The 24,337-nt window shown below is 41.8% G+C and overlaps 1 protein-coding gene across 9 annotated transcripts in view; it reads right to left on the minus strand.

Moving 5' to 3' along the window:
• Arih2 (ariadne RBR E3 ubiquitin protein ligase 2) overlaps positions 1-24,337 on the minus strand; it is a 54,454-nt gene that overhangs the window by 24,215 nt on the left and 5,902 nt on the right. For 2 of the 9 annotated variants that reach the window (XM_028886951.2, XM_028886950.2), the window contains one exon: positions 5,282-5,327. The exons of the other annotated variants lie outside the window; for them this stretch is intronic. In XM_028886951.2, coding sequence (XP_028742784.1) covers positions 5,282-5,320 — 39 coding nt within the window. In that variant the 5' untranslated portion in view covers positions 5,321-5,327. The remainder of the gene's footprint in view (positions 1-5,281; positions 5,328-24,337) is intronic. 9 annotated transcript variants of the gene reach the window in all.

Genomic DNA, 24,337 nt, shown 5'->3' on the forward strand with positions numbered 1-24,337 from the left:
ACCCTATCCAGGAGAAGAGGACTGGTCAGCAGGCCGCTCCCTCAGAACATGACACTAAACACCCCACACCACAGCCCACAGAACCATAGCCAGCAGCTTTTTTTTTTTTTTTTTTTTTTTTGAGATAGGGTTTCTCTATGTAGCCTTGGCTGTCCCAGAACTCACTCTGTAGACCAAGCTGGCCTCAAACTCAGAGATCTCTGAGTTTGCCTCTGCCTCCCCGAGTGCTGGGATTAAGGGTGTGAGCCACCTCCATTGACCAATGTTTAATAATTTAATACTTGGCTGTGACTACTTACTTTTTTTAAAAAAAATTATATTTTATGTATGCGTGCTCTGCATGTATACCTACAGGTCACAAGAGGGCATCAGATCCTATTATAAGATGGTCATGAGCCACCATGTGGTTGCTGGGAATTGAACTCAGGACTTCTAGAAGAGCAGCCAGTGCTCTTAACCCCTGAGCCATCTCTCTAGGCCCGTGACTACTTACTATTAAAGTATGGCACTGAGCCTATGAGGGAAGATAAGAAAAATAAACAGGGGGTTGGGGATTTAGCTCAGTGGCAGAGCACTTGCCTAGCAAGTGCAAGGCCCTGGGTTCGGTCCTCAGCTCTGGGGGAAAATAGATAGATAGATAGATAGATAGATAGATAGATAGATAGATAGATAGATAGATAAAAAATAAACAGGATCATGGCTAGTTACACTGAATAGACAGCAGAAATCTACTGTGCCTTACTGGATACTTGGGTGGCTACAGTGATGATGTATGTGGAACTGCAGGTGATAAGACAGCAATATGCACTTCAGAATATGGAAACAGAGAAGTTGTCAGAGACAAGGACAGATACAAGGAAAGATTAGGACTTCCTCCAAAGACAGTGGTTATAGCCCCATGCAGACAGGGCTAAGTAAAACCGTTCTACCACTAAAACAAGTTTGCTGTTTAAGAGGACAATGTCAGCATTCACACAGTAGACCAAAGAAAAAGAAAGCCTCATCAAAGCAGAGTGGGCTGCTTTTACATTCGGCTCCATCTAAATGTTCCTACGGTACACAAGTCTCCTTTGCCTTTGTCATGCACTTCTATTTTCCTTCTTTTTACTTTTTGCTAGAGTGTCCAGTATTCCAAAGAATTATAGCACATATCACCCCCAGGATCAATAAATGTGGTCCTGGCCCACTCAGTAACAGCTAAGCAGAATTACCATTACAAACACATTTTACTTTTCCATGGCATTCAAAAAGGAACTTGCATTTCTATACCTTAATAAGAAAAATACATTTATGTACTTTATCAATTTATATATTTGTCTGGTTTTCTGAGACAGGGTCTATGTAGACCAGGCTGGCCTTGAATCCAGATCCTCTGGGATTAAAGGTATATGCCACCACACTTGGCCTAGTTTTGGTTATTTGGAGACAAAGTCTTAGTGTCTACTCTAAAGCTGCTTTGAACTCATGGAGCTTCTCCATCAATCTTCTAGATGCTGGTAAGTATTACGGGCACCTGACACTGCATCCTCAAAATTCAAACTCTCCCTCAGAATTTGGTTTAAAGCACTGATTTTTATTTTTCTAAAAGTTTGGCTGGGCATGATGGTGCATGCCTTCAATCCCTGCACTGGACAGGCAGACAGGTAGACCTCTGAGTTTGTGACCAACCTAGTCTACATAGAGTTCCAAGACAGCCAGGACGCCATAGCAAGGAGGAGAGCAATGGCCTGGATATGCACAATAGACGACGATGACCACCACCACCACCACCGGGACTGGAGACACGGTTTAGTGGGTAAGAGCAGGGGACCCAAGTTTAATTCACGGCACCACACGGTGGGTTCCCAACTGTCTCTAACTTGAGTTCCCTTGGGAAACTGGCACACATGTGGAGGTCAGAAGACAATTTGTCAGTTATCTGCTTTTATTTTTCTCTCTCTCTCTCTTTCTTTTTTTAAAACAGGGTCTCACAACGTAGCCCTGACTATCCTGGAACTCACTATATAGACATGTCTGCCTAGCACAGAGATCCACCAGCCTCTGTCTTCCAAGTGCTGCACCAGAAAGTCCAGTTATTTGTACTTTAAAGTCAGTTCCAGGAATCCAACTTTGGTTGTGGTCAGGCTTATATAGCTAAGCATCTTTACCCAATGGCAATCTTGCCAGTCCTGTTATTTATTTTTTTTAAAAAGATGTATTTATTTAGTATGTATACAGTGTCCTGCCTGCATGTATACCTGCAGGCCAGAAGAGGATGCCAGATCTCATTACATACAGATGGTTGTGAGCCACCATGTGGTTGCTGGGAATTGAACTCAGGACCTTTGGAAAAGCAAGCAGTGCTCTTAACCTCTGAGCCATCTCTCCAGCCCCCAGTCCTGTTTTTTGTAACTGGAGTCACAAAGGGTTGTTGAGAACTCAATCCGAGCTCTAGAAGGGCACCCTGGGCTCTTAACAGCTGAGTCAACTCTCCAGCCTCTGTTTGTGACATAACATTTGTTATACAGTTCTGCCTTATGGCAAGACTAGAAATTGATATGTAGACTGGCTGGCCTTGAATGTAAGTTGATTCTTCTGGCTCTACCGTGTGAGTGCTAGATTATAGGTGTATGCCACTATACCTAGCTAGAATTTTAACTATTTTTGTTTTGTTTTTCGAGACAGGGTTTCTCTGTGTAACTTTGGCACCTTTCCTGGAACTCACTCTGTGTAGTCCAGGCTGGCCTCGAACTCACAGAGATCTGCCTGCCTCTGCCTCTCGAGTGCTGGGATTAAAGGCATGCGCCACCACTGCATGGCTCAGCCACTAGTTCTTACCTCTATGAAATCCTCAGACTCAAGAGAATGAGTTCCTGCTTCTTCACGCCTTACATACCTTTCTGTGTCCTGCCATATTACTTCCTGGGATTAAAGGAATGTGTCACCACTGCCTGGCTGTTTCTGTCATCTAGCACGGTGTGGCCTTGAACTCACAGAGGTCCAGATGGATCTCTGTTTCCCGAGTGATAGGATTAAAGATGTGTGCCACCACTGTTTGGCCTCTATGTCTAATCTAGTGGCTGGCTCTGTCTTCCAATCCCTAGGCAAGTTTATTAGGGTACACAATATATCACTATAGTAGGCAGCTGGGGAGAGAGTTCAGTGGAGAAAGTGCTTGCCAAACAAGTATGAAGGCCAGAGCTTGGATCCTCGGCGCCCTTTTAAGCACAGAGCAGGCTTTGTAGCCTACCTATACTCCCAGCATGCTCAAGAGGCCCACAGATGGTATCCTTAGGGCACACTGACTATCAAACTCTGAGTTCAAAGACCCTAACTCCCTATATAAGGTGTAGAGTCATTGGGAAGAATAACTGGCCCTCTTGTCTCCACAGGAATGCGCGCGCACACACCCATGTCTGTCCATACACACTTCGAACATGCATGCATACATGAACATACCACAAATGAAAAAAAAATGTAAAAAGGGTGGATATACCCTCAATTTTATGGGTGACTTGAAGAACCTTTTATAGGATCAAAGATGGGGTTAGAGCAGAAATCAGGTACAGTCCATCTTTCCTGCCTTTCCTCCCTTTTTCGCTGACCCTCAATACTATAAACAAGATGGATCAGATGCTGATAGGGACCTTTCCAGCCAGTGTGAAGGAAGCGAGCTCACTTATGTTGTCATTTACCATACACAATACTCTACATTACCTACCATACACAATACTCTACATTACCTATAGCCTCAATCCAATACAGCATCTCCAGATCTTTATTTCAGAAAACATTTAGCTACACATGTCAAAAAGTATTGTTTCTGAGCATCTGTACTTCAACAAGGAAACAGGCAAACATCTATTATCCTTTATACTCTGTGTCTGTAAAGGAAATTGAAAAGATATCTCCTTAACACAGGCTCAATTATGTCCAGCAACAGGAGAGTCAAGTTTTCCTTTCTGATTTTAAAGAACTGGTAAACATGCCACTTAATTTTATTCCTGCTTCACAAACAAGGCTAAGGAATGAAGAGCAGAGACCACAATATTTAGTATTTAGGTATATAAGGTTAAGATTTCTTCACTGAGATGTGATGACATCTACACAAATATTTCAGTTGCTATTACCAGCAAGTGGTTCCAAACTTGGCTAGTAAAATGTTCTAGAGCAGTGGTTCTCAACCTTCCTAATGCTATGATGCCTTAATACAGTTCCTCATTTGTGGTGACCCCCCAACCATAAAATGTGGCCTTTTATGGAGAAAGTTTGTTACTGGGAGTGGGCTTTGTGCTCTCAAAAAGCCCATTCCAAGCCCAATGTCTCTCCTCCTGTGGCCTGGGGATCAGGATGGAGAACTCTCAGCTAGTTTGCCAGCATCATGTCTGCCTGAATGCCGCCATGCTTCCCACCTTGATGACAATTGGATTAAACCTCTGAAACTGTAAGCCAGTCCCCAGTTAAATGTTTTCTTTTGGAGGAGTTGACATAGTCATGGAGTCTCTTCCAGCAATAGAAGAGGGACTAAGACAGTAACACTTCTGTCAACAAAGCTTCAGTTCAGAGCTTAGTTTTCTTCTGGCAAGTCCAATAGCAATTTGATTCTGGGCATAGAAACTCTGTGACTTGCTGCCCTATTCTAGGTTTCAATTTTATTCACTGTATTTTTACCACTAGGTTCTTAACAGAGAGAATGCTTTAGTGAAATTATTTTTCAATCACAAATTCCAAGTCCACCTCAAGTCTGTTAGTAAACAACACACAAATTTCTTTCCTAGCTCCCACCACGTCCCAACCTCCTCAAAAATGCAAGCAAGTTGTTATTAAAATTTTAGTTCCTTGAGTAAACATCAGTATCCCTTGCCTATAATGAACTGAAAATACCAAGGAAGAGAAAGTTGCTCCTTAAGGAAACTGAAAGCACAATGGACATCCGGGACCTCTAAGAGCCAAGTGTCTTTGGAATAAATTTTTAAAGGAAATTCTTGAAGTTGAGAAGTATGAGTTGACATCCTAGGGCACTTAGATAGGATATGTTTAGTATTCAAAGTATTAATGTATAGAACATACTAGTTTTAAGGAGGAATCAAGGCACACACTGAATCATTTCTGCTCCTGACAATACCTCAAGAAAATCCATGACCACCATCAGTAGCTTCTTCCTTTCCTAGTTACCTATAGCTGTTCAAACTATCTATCCTCAAAGACAAGTAGGCATCAAAAGTTGCAATTAAAAATTTTCCCCAAGAAAAGATCAATCCAGCAGCCCACCATAACTGTCAACAGCCCTTCCCACACTTACCAGTGCCATAGGGAGGATGCAGCCGATGGCAGTGAGCATCAACGGCCTGAAAAAATACAGGTGGTAGTTTCAATTTTTATTTAAAATTCTTACTTGCCAACTGCCTGAAATCTTTTAAGGCTACACCAGTAGGTCTTCATGCCTCATCCAGTTAAACCACTTTGTGGTCCAATCACATTTGTTAACAAAATAAAAGTAGTTACTAAACAGCCAAGATGAAGAAAAGGTGAGCCAGCTTCTGGACCTGGGGTAGAAAGGGAAAACTAATTTAAAAGATCAAGATGAATGGACGAGGGTCTTAGTTGAGTGGGAAAACAGGAGGGAGATAAAGTAATAAAGGGGTAAGAGAAGAAGCGAGGTTAAGGCAGAGACAAAGGAAATGAACAGCAGCCTAGCATAAGGCGAGTCCGCACAAGCAGTGGCAGTGGTAGTGGTGTCCCACTGACTATAGGCAAGGCTCAGCCCTGAGTCTACTGAAGTCCCCCATACATCACACCTGCATACTCTCGGTGGTAAAAGGTCAGCTCTTAGGCTGACAACTCTGCTCCCATTCACTTTTCCTTACAGATCCATAGAGAAGACTTGTAACTAACTGGGGCATCCGCATGTAAACATGCTTTCAAAATCCGATAAATTTGAAATTTGAAGATTGCTAACTGGTCTAAGCGAACTCATTCCTAACAACTATGGTCTCTATTCATTTAAATCAACACAAAAACAAACAAACAAACCAAACCTCCAAAGATTTCACTCAAAAGGATTTATGCAAAATATGAGAAAATAGGAAAGTTACTATTCTTTTACTATGAGGTTTTTGTTTTTTAAGACAGGGTCTTATGTAGCCCAGGCTGGCCTCTTGCTCTATAGCAATGATGACCTTTAACTACTGATGCTCCTGCCTCCAGCGCCCAAGTGCTGAGATTATAGGTGTGTGTTACCAGTCCTAGTTTATGTGATGCTGAGGATCAAATTGAGGGATTTGAGCATGTGAGCTAACTGAACTACGTCCCTCACCTTGAGGGCGTTTTCTAGAATTATGAACAATTCCTAATATTTACAAAAGTGAACACTGAAGTTATTTATTCATTACCCTGCTCTAACATCAACTTGTGACTAGGCCCACTGTGTCTCCATTATAACCCTGTTCCCACCCTCCAGATTACTTCAAAACAAATGCCCATGAGTTTATTTTTTTAGGGTTCATTCAACTGAAAAATTCCTGACAACTTAGTACAAGGTGGGCTGCAGCTCCTTCTAAAATTCTGACAGCTTTCTGAGGAACAGCATATACGACAGCTGCCATTTCAGCACATGAAGGTCATCATGTCCTGCAACCACAGTAAAAAGAACTGTAGATGGTGTCTGTAGAAAATGAACCGAACATAGTAGGACTAAAAACTTGAGTCTGCTCTTGTAACCACAATCCATCTTATCCAAAAATGACTCCAATGTTTTGCCTCTTTCAGTTAGCTAAGGTAGAGCATACCAAATACTAACCAGCTAGCTACACCGTCTCTTTGCTCTCTTCTCCAGAGAGGATACCCCAAAAGCTTACATATACTACTGCCTTAGCAATCAATCCCCTTTGCTAGGCTCAAGTCACAGAACCTTTTACTGTTACATTAAACTTTGTAAACAGGAAGAAACAGAATGGATGCTCTTTTAAAGCAGTGTATCCCTTACCCTCTTTAAATGTTTCCTTTTCTGCCATACCTAAGCACCCACAACAAAGGGCCAGAACTGCTCCCAGGCTATTACCACCTACCTGTTGTGGTTAACTCTCTAGTAACTATAAACCTATATCCTATTGAATGCAAGAAGTCTCCATGTCCTTCCCAGCACTCAGTGATCCAGCTGGTGAGACCAAATACTGCCCCTCTGAGGACAGTAAGAATGGATGGTGCACTGGATGGTCTAACATTAACTTGATACACAAACTAGAGTTATCTGAAAGGAGGTAATTTTAATTAAGAAAATGCCTCCATAAGATCTCGTGTATGGCATTTTCTTTTCTTCTGTTTGTGGTTTTTTGTTTTGGTTTTTCGAGACAGGGCTTCTCTGTGTAGTATTTTGTGCCTGTCCTGGATCTCGCTCTGTAGACCAGGCTGGCCTCGAACTCACAGAGATCTGCCTGGCTCTGCCTCCCAAGTAGTGGGATTAAAGGCATGTGCCACCTTGAGTCCAGGCATTTCCTTAATTAGTGATTGATGGGGGAGGGCCCAGCCTATTGTGGGTGGTTCCATTCCTGGGCTGATGGTCCTAATTTTTATGAGAAAGTAGAGGGAGCAAGCTAGTAAGTAGCACCCCTTCATGGCTTCTGCATCAGCTCTGCCTCCAGATTCCTTTACTGACTTCCTTGGATGATGAACAGTGATATGTGAGTGTAGGCCAAATAACCCTTTCCTCCCCAACTTGCTTTTTGGTCAGTGTTTTTGTCACAGGAATAGTAATCGTAACTAAGACATATGGAGGGCTAACAACCCCAGAAAGTTTCAAGAAGGCAAAAATCAGTGAGAGGACAACAGAAAGGAGTCATGCAGGCTGGAGTCAAAAAAGCCACTTAAGTTTTCCAACAGAATAAGTTAATCAGAAGCATTTGCAGTAGATCTACCATTGCAGAAGTAGAAATATGGGAAAGATCATGATCAAGATACAATGTTTGGCCGGGCGGTGGTGGCGCACGCCTTTAATCCCAGCACTGGAAGGCAGAGGCAGGTGGGTCTCTGTGAGTTCGAGGCCAGCCTGGACTACCAAGTGAGTCCCAAGAAAGGCGCAAAGCTACACAGAGAAACCCTGTCTTGAAAAACCAAAAAAAAAAAAAAATACAATGTTTGAAAAAAATTAACCAGAAATATGAAGCAGAAGTAGAAAGACTACTATTTAAGCCTCTTCTCTCACTATTCTTAAAAAAAAAAAAAAAAAAAAAGTGGGCAAAGAAATTAAAAGTGTGAAATTATCTTAAGGTAGAAGTCGTCAAACTATTCCCATTGCCTTCTCTTTCAGCATCTATTTGAACATTAAAACAACAGAAGATGGCTAAGAATATAGCTTAGTTGGTAGAGTGCTTGCTTAGTGTGCTAGACACCCTGGGTTCAATTCTCAGGCATGTGTAATAAATACCAGGTACAGTAGGGCACATGCCTGTAATTCTAGCATTCGCGAATACAGAAGAATACGAAATTCAACACTACCTTAGCTGCTTAAGTTTGAATCCAGCCTGGGCTACAAGACCTTCTGCCTAAAACAAAACCTACAAAAGACATTCAGGAAGTGTTTACTGAAAATTTTTTTAGGCAGTCACTACCAACAGACCTGAGGTTCAGTTGAGTCTGCCCCCTGGCCTTTTTTAAATTTTTTTTTTTTTTTTGTTTTTCGAGACAGGGTTTCTCTGTGTAGCTTTGCACCTTTTCCTGGAACTCACTTGGTAGCCCAGGCTAGCCTCGAACTCAAGAGATCTGCCTGCCTCTGCCTCCCAAGTGCTGGGATTAAAGGCGTGCACCGCCACCACCACCACCACCACCACCGCCGCCGCCGCCGCCCGGCAAGTCTGCCCCCTTTTGACTCAGAAGATGTTACTTTTTTTCTTTTTTTTTTCTGTGTTTCTTCAAATGGTGGCCAAATCTAAGGATGATACTTTGGGCTTCCTTACTCGTCTCTCAAGCCTCACCCAACTCTCTGCCATGTGGCTGATCTTTGTGATGTCTTAACTCCCAAATATCACAGGCATGATTTCTAGGCTACATATTAATATTATTCTCCTCTGAAACCTCTTGAGCCCAGCCCCAGTTAAAATCACCCTTAGTACCACTGTCTTCCATGCTCCAAATAGTATGGTCCATTAAACCCTGCTTAAAGTCTCCAATTTCTTTTCTAGTCCAAAGTCCCAAATTATTCCATATTCCCCAGGCAAAAACATGGTCAGGCCTATCACAACAATTCCCCAGCTCCTGGTACCAACTTTTTTTTTCCCCCTGAGACAGAGTTTTTGTTTAGTTTTGGTGCTGTCCTGGAACTCACTCTGTAGCCCAGGCTGGCCTCAAACTCACAGAGATATGCCTGGCTCTGCCTCCTAAGTGCTACTAGGATTAAAGGTGTGCATCACCACTGCCAGGCCTTTTCAATTTAATTTTTTTAAAAGATTTATTTTATGTATATGGTGCTCTATCTGCATATACACCTGCATGCCAGAAGATGGCATCAAATCCCATTTTTTTTAAAAGATTTATTTATTATGTATACAGAAGAGGGCGCCAGATCTCATTAGAGATGGTTGTGAGCCACTACGTGGTTGCTGGGAATTGAACCCAGGATCTCTGGAAGAGAAGCCAGTGCTGTTAAACACTGAGCCATCTCTCCAGCCCACCAACTTCTGTCTTAGTTTGGCTTTTATTGCTGTGAAGAGACACCATGACTACAGCAACTCTTATAAAGGCAACTATTTTATGCTGGCTTATAGTTAAGAGTTTAGTCCATTGTCATTATTATGGGAAGCATGGCAGCACAAAAGGCAGACACAGGACTGGAGAGCTCTATTTCTGGATCAGCAGGCAGCAAGAACAAAGCCACTGGGCCTGGCTTGAGTTTCTGAAACCTCAAAGACCACCTCCAGTGACACACTTCCTCCACTAAGGCCACCCTGTCCTAATCCTTTCAAATAAGGCCACTACCTATAAGCCTATCGGGGCCATTTTCATTCAAACCAACATGGCCTCCCAAGTGCTGGAATGACAGATGTGTGCCACCATGGCAAACTTTGGATCATGTGTAATTTTTTCTGCTTTACATGAAAAGTCTAACTGTCCTCACATCCCTGTTGTAATAGTTCCATAGATTACTTCACATACCCTGTTTGCCAGGTTCTTCATTTAATGGGATGCCACCTTGCTCCTATTCTTAGAGAAGTTTCTACTGACAGCTGGAGTGATGGATCAGCAGTAAGAGCACTAGCTGTTCTTCCAGAAGACCCAGCTTGGATTTCCAGCACTCATAGGGTGGCTCACAACTATCTCTAACTCCAGTCTCAGGAGACTCAATGCTCTCTCTTCTGGTCTCCATGGGCAACAGATACATAGTGCACATACTTAACGTGGAAATCAAACACCTAGACACATAAAATTAAAATTTTTCTTATTTTGTTTTTCAAGACAGGTTTTCTCTGTGTGTAGCTCTGGTTGTCCAGGAAATTAACCTGTAGACCAGGCTGGCCTCAAACTCACAGGTATCTGCCTGCCTCTGCCTCCCAAGTGCTGAGATTAAAGGTGTGGGCCACCACTGCCTCTCTTAAAAGAGTATTCTTAAAAGTTTCTACTGGGCCAGGCGGTGGTGGCGCACGCCTTTAATCCCAGCACTTGGGAGGCAGAGCCAGGTGGATCTCTGTGAGTTCAAGGCCAGCTTGGTCTACAGAGAAAGATCCAGGAAAGGCGCAAAGCTACACTGAGAAACCCTGTCTTAAGAAACAAAACAAAACAAAAGTTTCTACTGGATCTTCCAACATTACTAAGTGCTGGAATTACAGGCTGCTGCCACAACCCCTGGTTTTATGTGGTGTGAGGGACTGAACCTAGAGCTTTGTGCATGCTAAGGCAAACACTTCACACAGAATACCTTCCTCCCCACCCCATGTCAACAGTTATAGGAAAGATTTGGAGGCTAGGTGGCACTTGTCTATGATCTCAGCATTTAGAAAGCTGAGACAAGAGGCTCACCTTCAATTTGAGCCAAAGCTACATACAAGACTGTGTATCTGAAGAGGAGTAGGAAGATGTAGGGTGTTTCATTATAGTATCATTAAAATTCAAAACAGAAGCCGGATGGTGGTAGTCCATACCTTTAATCCCAGCACTTGGGAGGCAGAGGCAGAAGGATCTCTGTGAGTTCAAGGCCACTCTGGTCTACAGAGTAAGTTCCAGGACAGCCAAGGCTACACAGAGAAACTCTATCTCAAACAACAACAACAAAAAATTCAAAACACTTAAAAGATTCTTATTTTTAATTATGTGTATATGGGTGTGTGCATGTGTGTGTGTGTATGTGTGTGTATGTATGTATGAGTATGTATGTGCATATGTGTGCAGGTGGACCTGAGTTACAGGTGGTTGTAAACTGTCCGATGGAGGTGCCAGAACCTGAACTAGAGCCCTCTACAAGAACAGTACTAGCTAGCTCTTAACTACTGACTACAGATATAATTTGCCATCTTTCCAGTTACTATAAAAAGGACATAGAAAGAACTCACTTGTATCTTGACAAAGTAATAAGTAGTTACATTTAGACATCAAAAATATCACAAAATGAGACAGCAAGATGGTTCAGCGGATGAAGGGCACTTTCCACCAAACCTGATGAATTGAGTTTAATACCCAGGCCCCACATATTAGAAAGAAGCCATTCTTTGTCTTCTGACCTCAATACCTGTGTCATGAGCACACACACAAACAAAAGTAATACAAAATATTAAAGGAAGTCTAGCCAACTTATAAGAATAATTGGTGCAGTCCACAGCAAACTCCTACTGACTACAAAATCTGCACATTCTGAATGCTGACAACATCGTATTCAGCAGCTAATGCATGCAACTTCTCCTGCTTCACTCCAGTAACTTGAATCATTTCACCTTAAAAAAAAATCTTACATAAATATAACATTAAGGCCTGGACCTCACTCCTGAAGATTCTATTCAGTTATGACTTTAGTTTCAAGTTCCTACTGCCAAAACTAATTCTGATATGTACCATAAGCTGGAAACCATGGTCTGTTATATCATCTCTACCTATCACCTGGATTTATGCAAAAACAAACCTTTTGACAAGTACATTCTGTTTACAAATAAGAACATACAAAAGTATAGCTTCCAGCACTGGGTGTTTTCACTTCCTTGTTCTTTCTTTTTTTTCTTTTTTCTTTTCTTTTCTTTTTCTTTTTTTTTTTTGGGATAGGGTATCTCTACATAGTCACTGAGGTCCAGAAATCATTTTGTAGACCTCGCTGGCTTCAAACTCAGAGATCCGCTTGCCTCTGCCTCCCAAGTACTGGGATTAAAGGCATGTGCCACACACCAAGCTTAATTTTTTAAGTTTGTGTATTTATCAACCTTAGTCATAGGTATCATCAATAAGCAATACTTACACTTAAAGACTATAATACAACCAAGCTATTTATATATTTATTTATTTATTTTTAAGGCAGAGTCTCACTATGTAACTTTGGCTATCCTGGAACTCAGAAATCCACCTGCTTCTGCCTCAGGAGTCCTGGGATTAAAGGCATTTTTATCAGGCACTGACATGTAAAGAAAAACTGAATCTTATGCCCGGTGGTGGTGGTGGTGGTGGTGGTGGTGGTGGTGGTGGTGGTGCAGGCCTTTAATCCCAGTACTTAGGAGGCAGATCTCTGAGTTTTAGGCCATGATCTATACAGTGAATTCTAGGTCAGCCAGGGCTACATAATGAAACTATGCTGGATAGTTATCTAAAAGGAGGGAACATCAATTAAGAAAATGCCTCCATAAGATAGAGCAGCTATAGGTCATTTTCTTAATTAGTGATCGATGGGGGAGGGCCCAGCCCATTGTGGGTGGTTCCATCCCTGGGCTGAAGGTCCTAGGTTCTACTAGAAAGCAGGTGGAGCAAGCCAGTAAGCAGCACCTCTTCATGGCCTCTGCATCAGCCCCTGCCTTCAGGTTCCTGTCCTGACTTCCTTCAATGATGGACTACAAGCCAAATAAACTCTTTCTCCCGGACTTGTGTTTTGGTCTGGCTGTTACATTACAGCAACAGAAACCCTAACTAGGACAGAAACCTAGTGAGATGCTCTCTTAAGAAAAAGCAAAAAACAGTGGGAAGAACCCAGTATTAACCTCTACCCTTCCTGCATGCACTCAAAGTCAGACGTGGTGGCACATGCATATAATACTAGCACTTAGGAGATCAAAGTGGGAAGACTCATGAATTCAAGATTGGCCTGAGCTACATAGTAAGTTCTAAGCCACCCAGAGCTAATCCTAGCACTCAGGCAGGGGCAGGCGGATCTCTGTGAGTTCAAGGCCAGCCTGGTCTACGAGCAAGATCCAGGACAGGCACCTAAACTACACAGAGAAACCTTGTCTCGAGAAACCAAAACAAACAAACAAGTAAGTAAATAAGTGAGAAGTGTGGGTGGCGGGGAGGTGGCTGATATGATAGTTCCACTGGTAAAGGCCCCTGCTGCCAAGTCTGATGATGTGAGTTCAAAATGAGACCTGTCCTGAAAGTTGTCCACTGACTTCCACGAGCACCATGTGCACCCCCCACTCCCATGCACATTAAATAAATAATGAATTGTTTTAAAAAGAAGGAAGAGGGAAAGAAAGGAGTAAAGAAATTGTCAGTCAGCCCTCCCAGATAGAGACATTTTGCGCACAGCTAGCTCTGTTCTATTTCCACACACGTTCTTATCCCATTTGTACTTCTCCACTAAGGTTAGAACATGGGGTTTTCACTGTAAAGATGTGTGTTTATAAAGATTTGTAATACTTCAAAGAAAAGAGACAGATCTCATGTCTGTGCAGTTTAAGTAGCAATGCTCAGAAGACAGCAGTTCAGAAAGAACAGGAGAAGCGTCTGCTTTTTTAATTTGTACTTTGTTCAATCTTTCCTATTTCTTCCTCTTTTTGGACGGACAACTCAAATCTCTCAAGTTTTTCTTAGACTAATAGATAAAGTAAAATACAGACAACTAATGAGGAACATACGTCAGAAGAAAATCAAGTCTGTCTTGGTAACAAGGATCCCCACATGAACTCAGCACTTTGTCAGGTGGAGTCAACAGAAGCAGGGGACCAAACAAACAGCACAACAGTCAATCAAAGCCCCGAGGAACAGGTACCTTGTCCTCTGTCCTCTCCTGGCCCCTGCCAAAAAAAAAAATCAATTGTTTTTGTTTTAGTGGGCCCCAGAAGGCAGCACAAGGCGTTCTAGTTTTACAAGTGGACAACCCAATAGCATATGCACAATCAGATGCACCAATCTGCAAATGCTGCCAGGAAATCTCAGTGTAATCCCACCATAAGACCCCAACGTGTATGATCCTGACAATGTTTTAATTTTTTGCTTTCTTTTTTCTTTTTTTGGTTTTTCGAGACGGGGTTTCTCTGTGTAGTTTTAGTACCTGTCCTGGATCTCACTCTGTAGACCAGGCTATCCTCGAACTCATAGTGATCTGCCTGACTCTGCCTCCTGAGTGTGGAGATTAAAGGCACAGGTCACCGCCACCCAGCAATTTTTTGTTTTCTTGAGACAGGGTTTCTCTGTGTAGACCTGGCTGTCCTGGAGCTCACTAAGACCAGGCTGGCCTTGAACTCACGGAGATCCTACTGCCTCTGCCTCAGAAATGCTGTGAGAATACATTTTTATGGAACCACAGCCACCATGCAAACATTTTCATCAGTTCAGTCCCACCCTCACTGATGACAAAGCAATGTTTATTAAATACTTATGTGGCAAGCACTTTACACCCACAATCACATTTAATGGTGTGGAGGAGCTATTACAAACTGAAGCTTAGCAATTTTGAGGGACTCGACTGGGGTCACATTATAGTAAATGGCAGAAAAGAATACAATCATATGACCACTCATCCAGGCTATGGACAAAGCCTAAGACACTTAAGACTACATCCATGAAGATGCTCACAGCAATACAACCAGTCTCTTAAAAACAGTATCAGACCAAGTACTCACCCAAATGTCTGGTGGAGGATATCTGAAGCAAATTATGGTTCAAGAACAAGATAGTATGCTATACAGGCATTTAGAGTAACTGTAAGGACAAAGTTAAAAGCATGGGAACATTTGAAATATGTGTGCTAAGAAAGCAGAGCACACCTTTACATATAATGCATGTGTGTGTGTATACGATTTCTAGAATGTAACATCCACAAGGAATTTTTATCTATTTGTTCAGAGCTATTTTTCCAGTACCCCACACACTGCAGGTATTAAATACATAATGGCTGAATAAATGAATTACAGCAAAGTAATATATGTGAACAGGAGCTGAGAGATAACAAGTAAAGAAGAAAACTGATTTATTAATTCCCTAAAAGTAAAATTTTGTATATAAACAATTTCAGGATTGGAACACGGGATGTTGTCCTTGTTCACAGTTTCCAGTTTCTAAGGCAAACAAAAAGCACAAGAAGACTAACACGGGAAGCTACCCCACAATGGGATAGAGAGCTTCTTTTCTGAAGGACAGTGAACATGGTGGCCTGTGATGCCAGGTACACAGCAATTACAATAATCTTTCTGAGGCAGCAAGAAAATGACAACTTTTAACATGTTGCATTTCGGCAAATCCCAACGTCATGTTGGGATTTGCCAACATTTCTCACCTCCTTTTAAAAATACATTTATCAGTAAAACATACAAGATTTTCAGCTTAAAACCACAAATAAGTCAACATACTGGCCATCTATCTGAAACACAAAATTTATTCTAGACTATACTTAAATACAAGCATTCAAAGAAACCTGATATCAAGTCATAACAGAAATCATATGGCTTCCTATGAATATTCAGTGTTACCAGGCTCAAGTTGAAAACATTCCCAATCAGTAACAAGTAAAACAGAAGAAAAAAAATGAGTATGAAGATAATAAAAATATAATGTCTTAAAATACAACTATTCCAGAATAAAATAAAGTCAATTTAGTAATTAAGTCTTCAGATATTATTCATATATCTGGCGTCACCTAAGAAATTATCAATGACTTGGGCGACAAAAGCACAGACCCAGATTGTCTTCAACACAACACTAGAAAGACTTCTGTATATAAAGTCAGAAGCCCTAAAAACTCATCCTTTACCCACAAATGGGGAAAAAAATGACCCAGAGGAAGAGTTTAACACGATCTTTACCTACATACTCCTGAAATGCAAACACTAGATTTTAAAATACATCTAAGCAAAAGAGAGAGGGGCTGGAGCAATGGCTCAGTGGCTAAGGTCGCTGACTGTTCTTCCAGAGGTTCCGAGTTCAATTCCCAGCAACCACATGGTAGCTCACAACCATCTCTAATGGGATCTGATTCCCTCTCTTCTGACATGCAGACAGAACATTGTATATATAATAAATAAATAAATATTTAAAAAAGAGAGTGAGAGAATCTAGGGAGAGTTACAGAAACTAGGGAACATTTCCCTGGCTCTACTGCAGTTAAAAACTTATGAAGTAAGAAGAGCCATAAATAGTAATAATAACTGGCTTAATTTTCCTATCCACAAGGCTTGACAAGTGAGCACCATACTTCACTGACACTGAAATCCTGAAGTTTTCAAAGTTTCCTTTACCCCAGTAATAGTCCATATTTTATTTCCTTTTTCCCATACATTACATAGTCTCACGCTAATACAGAAAGAAGGCAATCTTCTACCTTCCATGAACACTGCCCTGTGGGGTCTGAATGCCTTCTACTTGAATGGAATTTTTTTTATTACATATACTTATTTGTGTTTATATATGTGTGTGCATTCATGTGAGTACAGTTTTGGGGGCGGGGGCAGAGGACAATCTGCAGGAGTCAGTTTTCTCCTTCTTCCCTGTGGGTCCTGGGGAAATCAAACTCAGACCAGGTGGCTTGGTTAGCAAGCTCCTTTGCCTACTGAGCCATCTTTTTAAAAAAAAAGATTTATTTATTATGTATACAGTATCATGCCAGAGTGTATGCCTGCAGCCAGAAGAGGACACCAGATGTCATTATAGATGGTTGTGAGCCACCATGTGGTTGCTGGGAATCGAACTCGGGACCTCTGGAAGAGCAGCCAGTGCTCTTAACCACTGGGCCACCTCTCCAATCCCTTTCTACCTCACTTTTAAGGCTCTCCTGTCTCAGTACTAAATTCAGGTAGTTCACTATGGCTCCTGGACTAGATCGAAGTCCAAGTAGACTATTTCTTTTCTCTCTTGCAGCAGGTAGATGGGGCCTTGAATACTTGCTTCTCTGACCATACTTTGAACACGATGCTAAGAGAAGAACACAAAAGGAAAGAGGTATTTTTGCAATTCACCCATCATCATCCATCATATCCCTGACTGAGCCCTATCTGGGGCTCTGCCAAAGCCTGAGCATCTTTCCCTGAACAAACTATTAGCAAATGATTCAAGAACATCCAGGCGTGCTGCTACTATATACCTGTAATTCCAGCATTGAGGAAATAGACAAGATGACTAGGAATTCTGAGCTACACAGGAAATCTGAGAGCAGCCTGGGCTACATGAGATCCTGTCTCAAACAAAGGGAGGTGGGGGCACTGGAAAGATGGCTCAGTGGCTAAGAGTGCTTAGTGATCAATCATGAGGACCAGAGTTCGGATCCCAGCACCTATGTCGGACAGATCACTGACAAGTGATCTGACATTCTCTCTAGCCTTAGTGGGTACCTGCACATAGATGTACACATACACAAACACATACACAGGGACATGAACACACACATAACCTTTTTAAAGAGTTTCATAGAACAGTACTAAATGACAAAGTTCTTGGTTAACTCATCTATATTTTATAATAAAAAGCTTATCATGTGGCTGGAGACAAAGCTCAGCAATTAAGAGCATTACCTGCTCTTCCAGAGGACCTGGGTTCAATTTCCAGCACCTACATGGCAGCTCACAACTGTAACTCCAATTCCAGGTTATCCAATGCCATCTTCTGGCCTTAGAGGGTATAAGACATGAACCTGGTGCAGATATACATTCAGGTAAAACACCATATTTTCTTTCTATTATCTGTCTGCCTGCCTGCCTGCCTAGCTATCTAAAACATAGATTATATAACCTGGTATGGGTGCTGAGAGCCAAACTCAGGTCCTCTGGAAGAGTAGCAAGTACTTAAAATATCTATTTATCTATCTATTAAAATGTTACATATATATATATAATCTCTCAGGCAGTTTACAACCACCAGTTACTCCAGCTATATGCAATCCAATGCCTTCCTCTGGCTTCCATGGGAAACCACACACACGGCATATAATCATATAAACATACACATAAATAAAAACTTTTTGGTGTTTTTCTCAAGACAAGGTTTCACTGTGTAACTCTGGCAATCTCAGAACTCAAGAGATCTGCCTGCCTCTGCCTCCTGAGTGCTGGGATCAAATGAATGTGCCACTATGTGTCATTAGTTGTATTTTTCCTTTGATTCTTGATTTCCTTGATTCTCAGCACTCAAACGGAGACGAAGAACTATCTGTAACTCTAGTTCTAGGGGATGCAACACCCTCTTCTGGCTGCCATGAGCACCAACCATACAGGTAGTACACAAACAAGAATGCTGGCAAAACACCCATATCCATAAACACTTTTTAAAAGTTTTAAATAAATAAGGTTGGGGACCAGTGAGATGGTTCAGCGTGTAAAGGTACTCACCACTAAGGCTGATGACCCAAGTTCAGTTCACAGAACCAACTGGTAAAAGGAGATAACCAATTCCTACAGGTTGTCCTCTGCCCTCCACATGTATTCCACAGTACATGAAAACCACTCCCAGATAAATAAATGCAAAATCAGGTGGGGAGTGATTGAGGAAGACCCCTGACAAGCCACAGCCTCCACACACAGGCATACACACCGCATAAGAACACATGTACTTCCAGGTGTGCATGAATGCACACACCACCACATACACAAAAGACCAGGGGGAAGACAGAGCTAGGCACTGTGAAGGCACACCCAGGAAGCAGCAACGTAAGGGTTCCCAGGGCTCATTGCCAGCTAGCCTAGCCTGCTTGAAAAGTTCCAGACCAGCTTGTCTCAAAAAAAAAAAAAAAAAAAAAAAGGACATGAGGAATAACACCCAAGCCTCTGGTATAGGAACACTCACAAGAAGAAAATATAGTAACAAAGGTAATTTTCCTTTTTTATTTTTCTTTTTTTGAGACAAGGTCTCTCCATTGTGTAGCTCTGACTATACTGAAATTCTCACAGGCCAGGCTGGCCTTAAACTCAGAGATCTGCCTGCCACCATACCCAGAGTAATTTTTCTTTACATACTACTACATGATCACTAAAAAGGTTATACCTACAAGATTATCTCTCTCCCCATTTCTACAATGAAGCTCTCTGCAGTATTCTCCTCCCCACAAATATTTGAATATCTATAGTTTTCATTTATTAACACACATTTCCTTAGCTCTTGATTTGACTTCCATGGCATTTTATTTTTTGCAGTACAAAGAACAGAACCCAGACCAGTGTACATGTGGACAAGAGTTCTAAAACTGAACTGTCTTTCAACCCTTGTTTTTTGTTTTGTTTTGTTTATCCGAGACAGGATTTTTTTTTTTCTCTGTGTAGCCCTGGCTGTCCTGGAACTCACTTTGTAGATCAGACTGGCTTCGAACTCACAGAGATCTTCCTGTCTCTGACTCCTATGTACTGGGATTAAAAGCGTGTGCCGACATGCCTGGATCCTTGGTAGGTTTTTTTGTTTCTTTTTGTTTTTTTTTGTTTTTTGGTTTTTTCGAGACAGGGTTTCTCTGTGTAGCTTTGCGCCTTTCCTGGAACTCGCTTTGGAGACCAGGCTGGCCTCGAACTCACAGAGATCCGCCTGGCTCTGCCTCCCAAGTGCTGGAATTAAAGGCGTGCGCCACCACCGCCCGGCTTTCTTTTTGTTTTTTAAATACAAATTCTCACTCTATAGCCCAGGCTAGCCTTAAACTTTTGATTCTCTTACCAATGACAGGCTTGTGCCAACACATTCAGCTTCACCTTTTTTCTTTTTCCTGAGACAGGGTTTCTCTGTATATCCCTGGCTGTCCTGGAATTCTCTCTGTAGACAAGGTTGGCCTCAAAGAAAGATCCGTCTGCCTCTGCCTCTAGAGTAATAGAATTAAAGGCGTGTGCCACCACATTCTAATGCTAGTACCCTACTATAACTAAAATCCCAGTATCCCAAAGACTTCAAACTCTAGGCTGGTGAAATAACTCACTGGGTAAAGACACTTGCCGCTAGGCCTGATGATTAAGTGTGATCTCTGTGACCCAAGTGGTAGGAGATAACTGACTTCTCCTAGTTGTCCCTTGACCTTCACAGGTACCCCATGGCAAACATGCACACAGGAAAACAAATACTTTTTTCTCCCCAGAAAGGTCTCACTGTGTAGACCTGGCTGAACTAGAACTCACTATGTAGAACAGGCTGGCCTGGAACTCACAAAGATCAGTCAGCTACTGCCTCCTAAGTACTAGATAAAAAGTATGTACCACCATGCCTGAACCACAATTTAAAAAAGATAAAGATTTAAATCCCAAAATATTTACATTTTTAAAACCTTATGCTTAATAAAACAGATATTTAGCAGTGAAATTCTATGTCATTCCTCAGACTTAGACAGCTTCTGTTCACAGAAAGTTGTTCATGAGGCTAATTTTAAATCACACATCTAAGATTTTCGATGAACCAAGCAGCAACTAAATCATAGAAGATATTTAAATGCCCCAGTATGTCATAAAATTGTGCAAGCAACTGATGACACCAGTAATAATAATGGTCATCATACCCAGCACCTCTTTCATATTCTATTTTTCCCTCTTACACTACTATATAATACTGTTTTATTTTTGTTTACTTTTTAAGAGGGTCTCATGTAGCCCAGGCAGGTCTAAAACTCACTACGTAGCCACCTCCACCCCCCCCAAATGCTAGTATTACAGGTGTACAATACCATATCCATTTCCCCTTCCCTATTATTGTTACCTGTCTTCAACCTTAACCAAGTTCTAGAACCACTTGATCTTTTTTATAATGATTTATTTTTAGTTTATGGGCATTAGTGTTTTACCTGCAGGTATGCGTGAGGGTGTCAAAAAACTGGAGTTACAGACAGTTGTGAGCTGCCATGTAGGTGCTGGGAATTTAATCTGGGTCTTCTAAAGAGCAGCCAGTGCTCTAAACCACTGAGCAATCTTTCCAACCCTTGTAGAACCACCTGAAACAGAGTTCCTCTATATGTATGACAACTAAACCTCAAACTATGTTGCCCCAAACCAGGAAGGGAAAAAAAAATGCTAACATGCTCTTAGTGAATTGCAGGGAGAGAAAAATCAAAGTTTGTCTACCAGCAATAATGCTTTTGCAGGTTATTTTCCTCTTATCTTATTTCCTTCTTAACCTGTTTCAACTCTCCATCTCCTAGTTTTCAATTCTGTTCCTGGTTCTTTTTGTTCCTTTTTTTCTTAGTCTTGAAGGCGGAATGATTTCTTTCCTGGAAATTTAGAAGGACGCATAGCAAAGACTAGGAAACTTAACTCCCATCAAAAGCAGCAGCCACAGCTCAACAACCAAGTAAACCACAAGTATTCAAGAAATTATCTAGTATCCCCCGTGAATGCAAACTCGTGACAGCCACGATGGCCTGGACCTGGCAATCTAGTTTAAGAGATGATGCCAAAATGCACAAAAGGATCAAACATAAAGCCATCAGAAGACTGCAGTACATCATTCAAACAAAACAAAAGCACACACTCACAAGAGAGCTGGATGTACTAGGAACACCTGTAGTCCCCAAACTCTGGAGACTGACTTAGGAGTATTTAGAGTCCACGGCCCACCTGAACTACATAGCAGCAACACTGTCTCAAAAACAAACAAACAAACAAACAAAACGAAAACAACCCACACACACACACACACACACAAAAAAAAAAAAAAAAAAAAAAAAAAAAAACCAAAGCCCAGGCATGGCTTTGATCCAGTTCAGGATCACTTGGGTCTATGTGTCAAATTCAAGCACAATCAGAGCTACATAGAGAGGCCCTATCACAAAAAAATAGAATCATAAAAACTAAGCAAAAAGCCTCTGAAAAAGTGAGCTGTGGGGGCTGGAGAGATGGCTCAGCGGTTAAGAGTACTGACTGCTCTTCCAAAGGTCCTGAGTTCAATACCCAGCAACCACATGGTGGCTCACAACCATCTGTAATGAGATCTGGTACCCTCTTCTGGCTTGTAGACATACATGCAGACAGAACACTGTATATATAATAAATAAATCTTAAAAAAAAAAAAAGTGAGCTGTGGTATCCTACACCTTTAATGTCAGCAGTGGGAAGACAGAGGCAGGCAAAATTCTGTTAGTTTAAGAGAAGCCTGGTTTACATAGTTAGATCCAGGACAGCCAGGGTTACTTAGTGAGACCCTGTCTCTAGAAAAAAAAAAAAAGGGGGTGGGGGGTGAAGGGTAGATGTGAGGGCTGGAGAGGTGCTCAGTGGTTAAGAGTTTTTAGTGCTCTTGAAGAGGACCCATGTTCAGGTCCCAGGACCCATATCAGGCAGCTTACAACCACCTGCAACTCCAGCTCCAGGATGATCCAACACCTCTGACCTCCCAGGCACCTGAAGTCATGTGCCCACAGCCATAAAAAAACACATGCTCGCGCACACACACGCGCGCGCGCACGTGTACACACACACACACACACACACACACACACACACACACACACCACTTTAAAAATGATAATATATCATCTTTTAAAAAATGAGAAGAGGAGCTGGGCAGTGGTGGCATAGGCCTTTAGTCCAGCATTCGGGAAGGCAGAGACATGTAGATCTCTGTGAGTTCAAAGCCAGCCTGGTCTACAGAGTTCCAGGACAGCTACGACTACAGAGACACCCTGTCTTAAAAAGCCAAAAAAGAAAAAGAAAAAAGAAAAAAAAATTAGAAGAGAAACTGTCAAGTTTGTGGATCTATACTAGATAGTTCATTTGCCCATGGTTATATTAGGATGGTCTCATTTATGCAAAGGACTTCTAAGTTTTCCAACTTTTCTGTCTCACTTAAGGCTGATAAACAGCTCTAATACCAATCCTTTCTTTGGATATATATCTCATTACCATTTTATTATTCTTTTTCATGGTCAGTTTCCTGGAAAGCCTTCCCTAGACCTTATCACCTTTCTCTGTCCTCAGGGTTTTTTTAGATTGTCGCTTATGCTTTCACTGAGTGAATGTCCCGGAAAGCCCCTAGGGCACTGGCTGAGTCCACTCTTGTAGTCAAACAATACAGACATGTGGGATTTAAGGATTTTTTTTTTTTTTTTAAGGAAGGGTCTCACTTTGTAGCTGTGGCTGGCCTAGAACTCAGAGATCCAGCTGCATCTGCCTCCCAAGAGCTTTGATTAAGGTGTGCACCACAATGCCCATCTCTGAGGGATTTTGGAAGGGAACCAGGGAAACGTTGGTCAGGACTGTATGTATGCCATGCGGCTTCAAACACCTTGTGTAGCTTAGGAGGACCTTGAACTCCTGATTCCCCTGCCTTTACCTCCCCAAGTGCTGGGATTAAAGGCCTGCAGGACCATGCCCAGGCCAATAGGATTATTGTGCTGGACACCAGACATAACATACAATAATCCTTTCTAGAAATTCATACATGACACACATTGGTATTTCCTTCTAAATAACTACAAGAAAATTTGTTTGGTTGGAATGTTTTGTTTTATTTGGTTATTTGGTTGTCTTTTTTTTTTTTGGCATCAGCCAGTTTTGAACTCACTATGATCTTTCCACTGTAACCTCCCCAATGCTGGGATTACAGATGTGTTACCATGCCCAGCCAATCATGCCCTCCGACCTTCAATTCAGCTTATTTGGGGAAGGAGGGACACGAATGACACAACACATATGTAGAAGTCGGTTCTCTCTGCCACCTTTACATGGTTCCAGAGATTGAACCGAGGTGGTCGGGCTCGCTCATGTGACCAGCGCTTTTACCTACTGAGCCACCTCACCAGACCCAATGACTTTCAATTTGAGCCAGCAAAATCCATGGGATAATTCTTGAAGGAAAGTCAGCAAAAAAGTAAATGTTCTCATTTTCACATTATGGAGAACAACATCTTGCAAAGAAAGCATGCTGGGAAAATGTCTAAATAAGCATTTAAAAAAAAAAAAACACGTTGGGTATCAAGAGGGCAATAACTGGCCTAAGATGTAAGATACTAAAAGTATGCTGGTTTAAAAAAAAAAAAAAAACATTATCTGGGCTGGAGAGATGGCTCAGTGGTTAAGAACACTAG

The sequence above is a fragment of the Peromyscus leucopus genome, chromosome 7, assembly GCF_004664715.2.
Source record: "Peromyscus leucopus breed LL Stock chromosome 7, UCI_PerLeu_2.1, whole genome shotgun sequence".
Classification (NCBI taxonomy): domain Eukaryota; kingdom Metazoa; phylum Chordata; class Mammalia; order Rodentia; family Cricetidae; genus Peromyscus; species Peromyscus leucopus.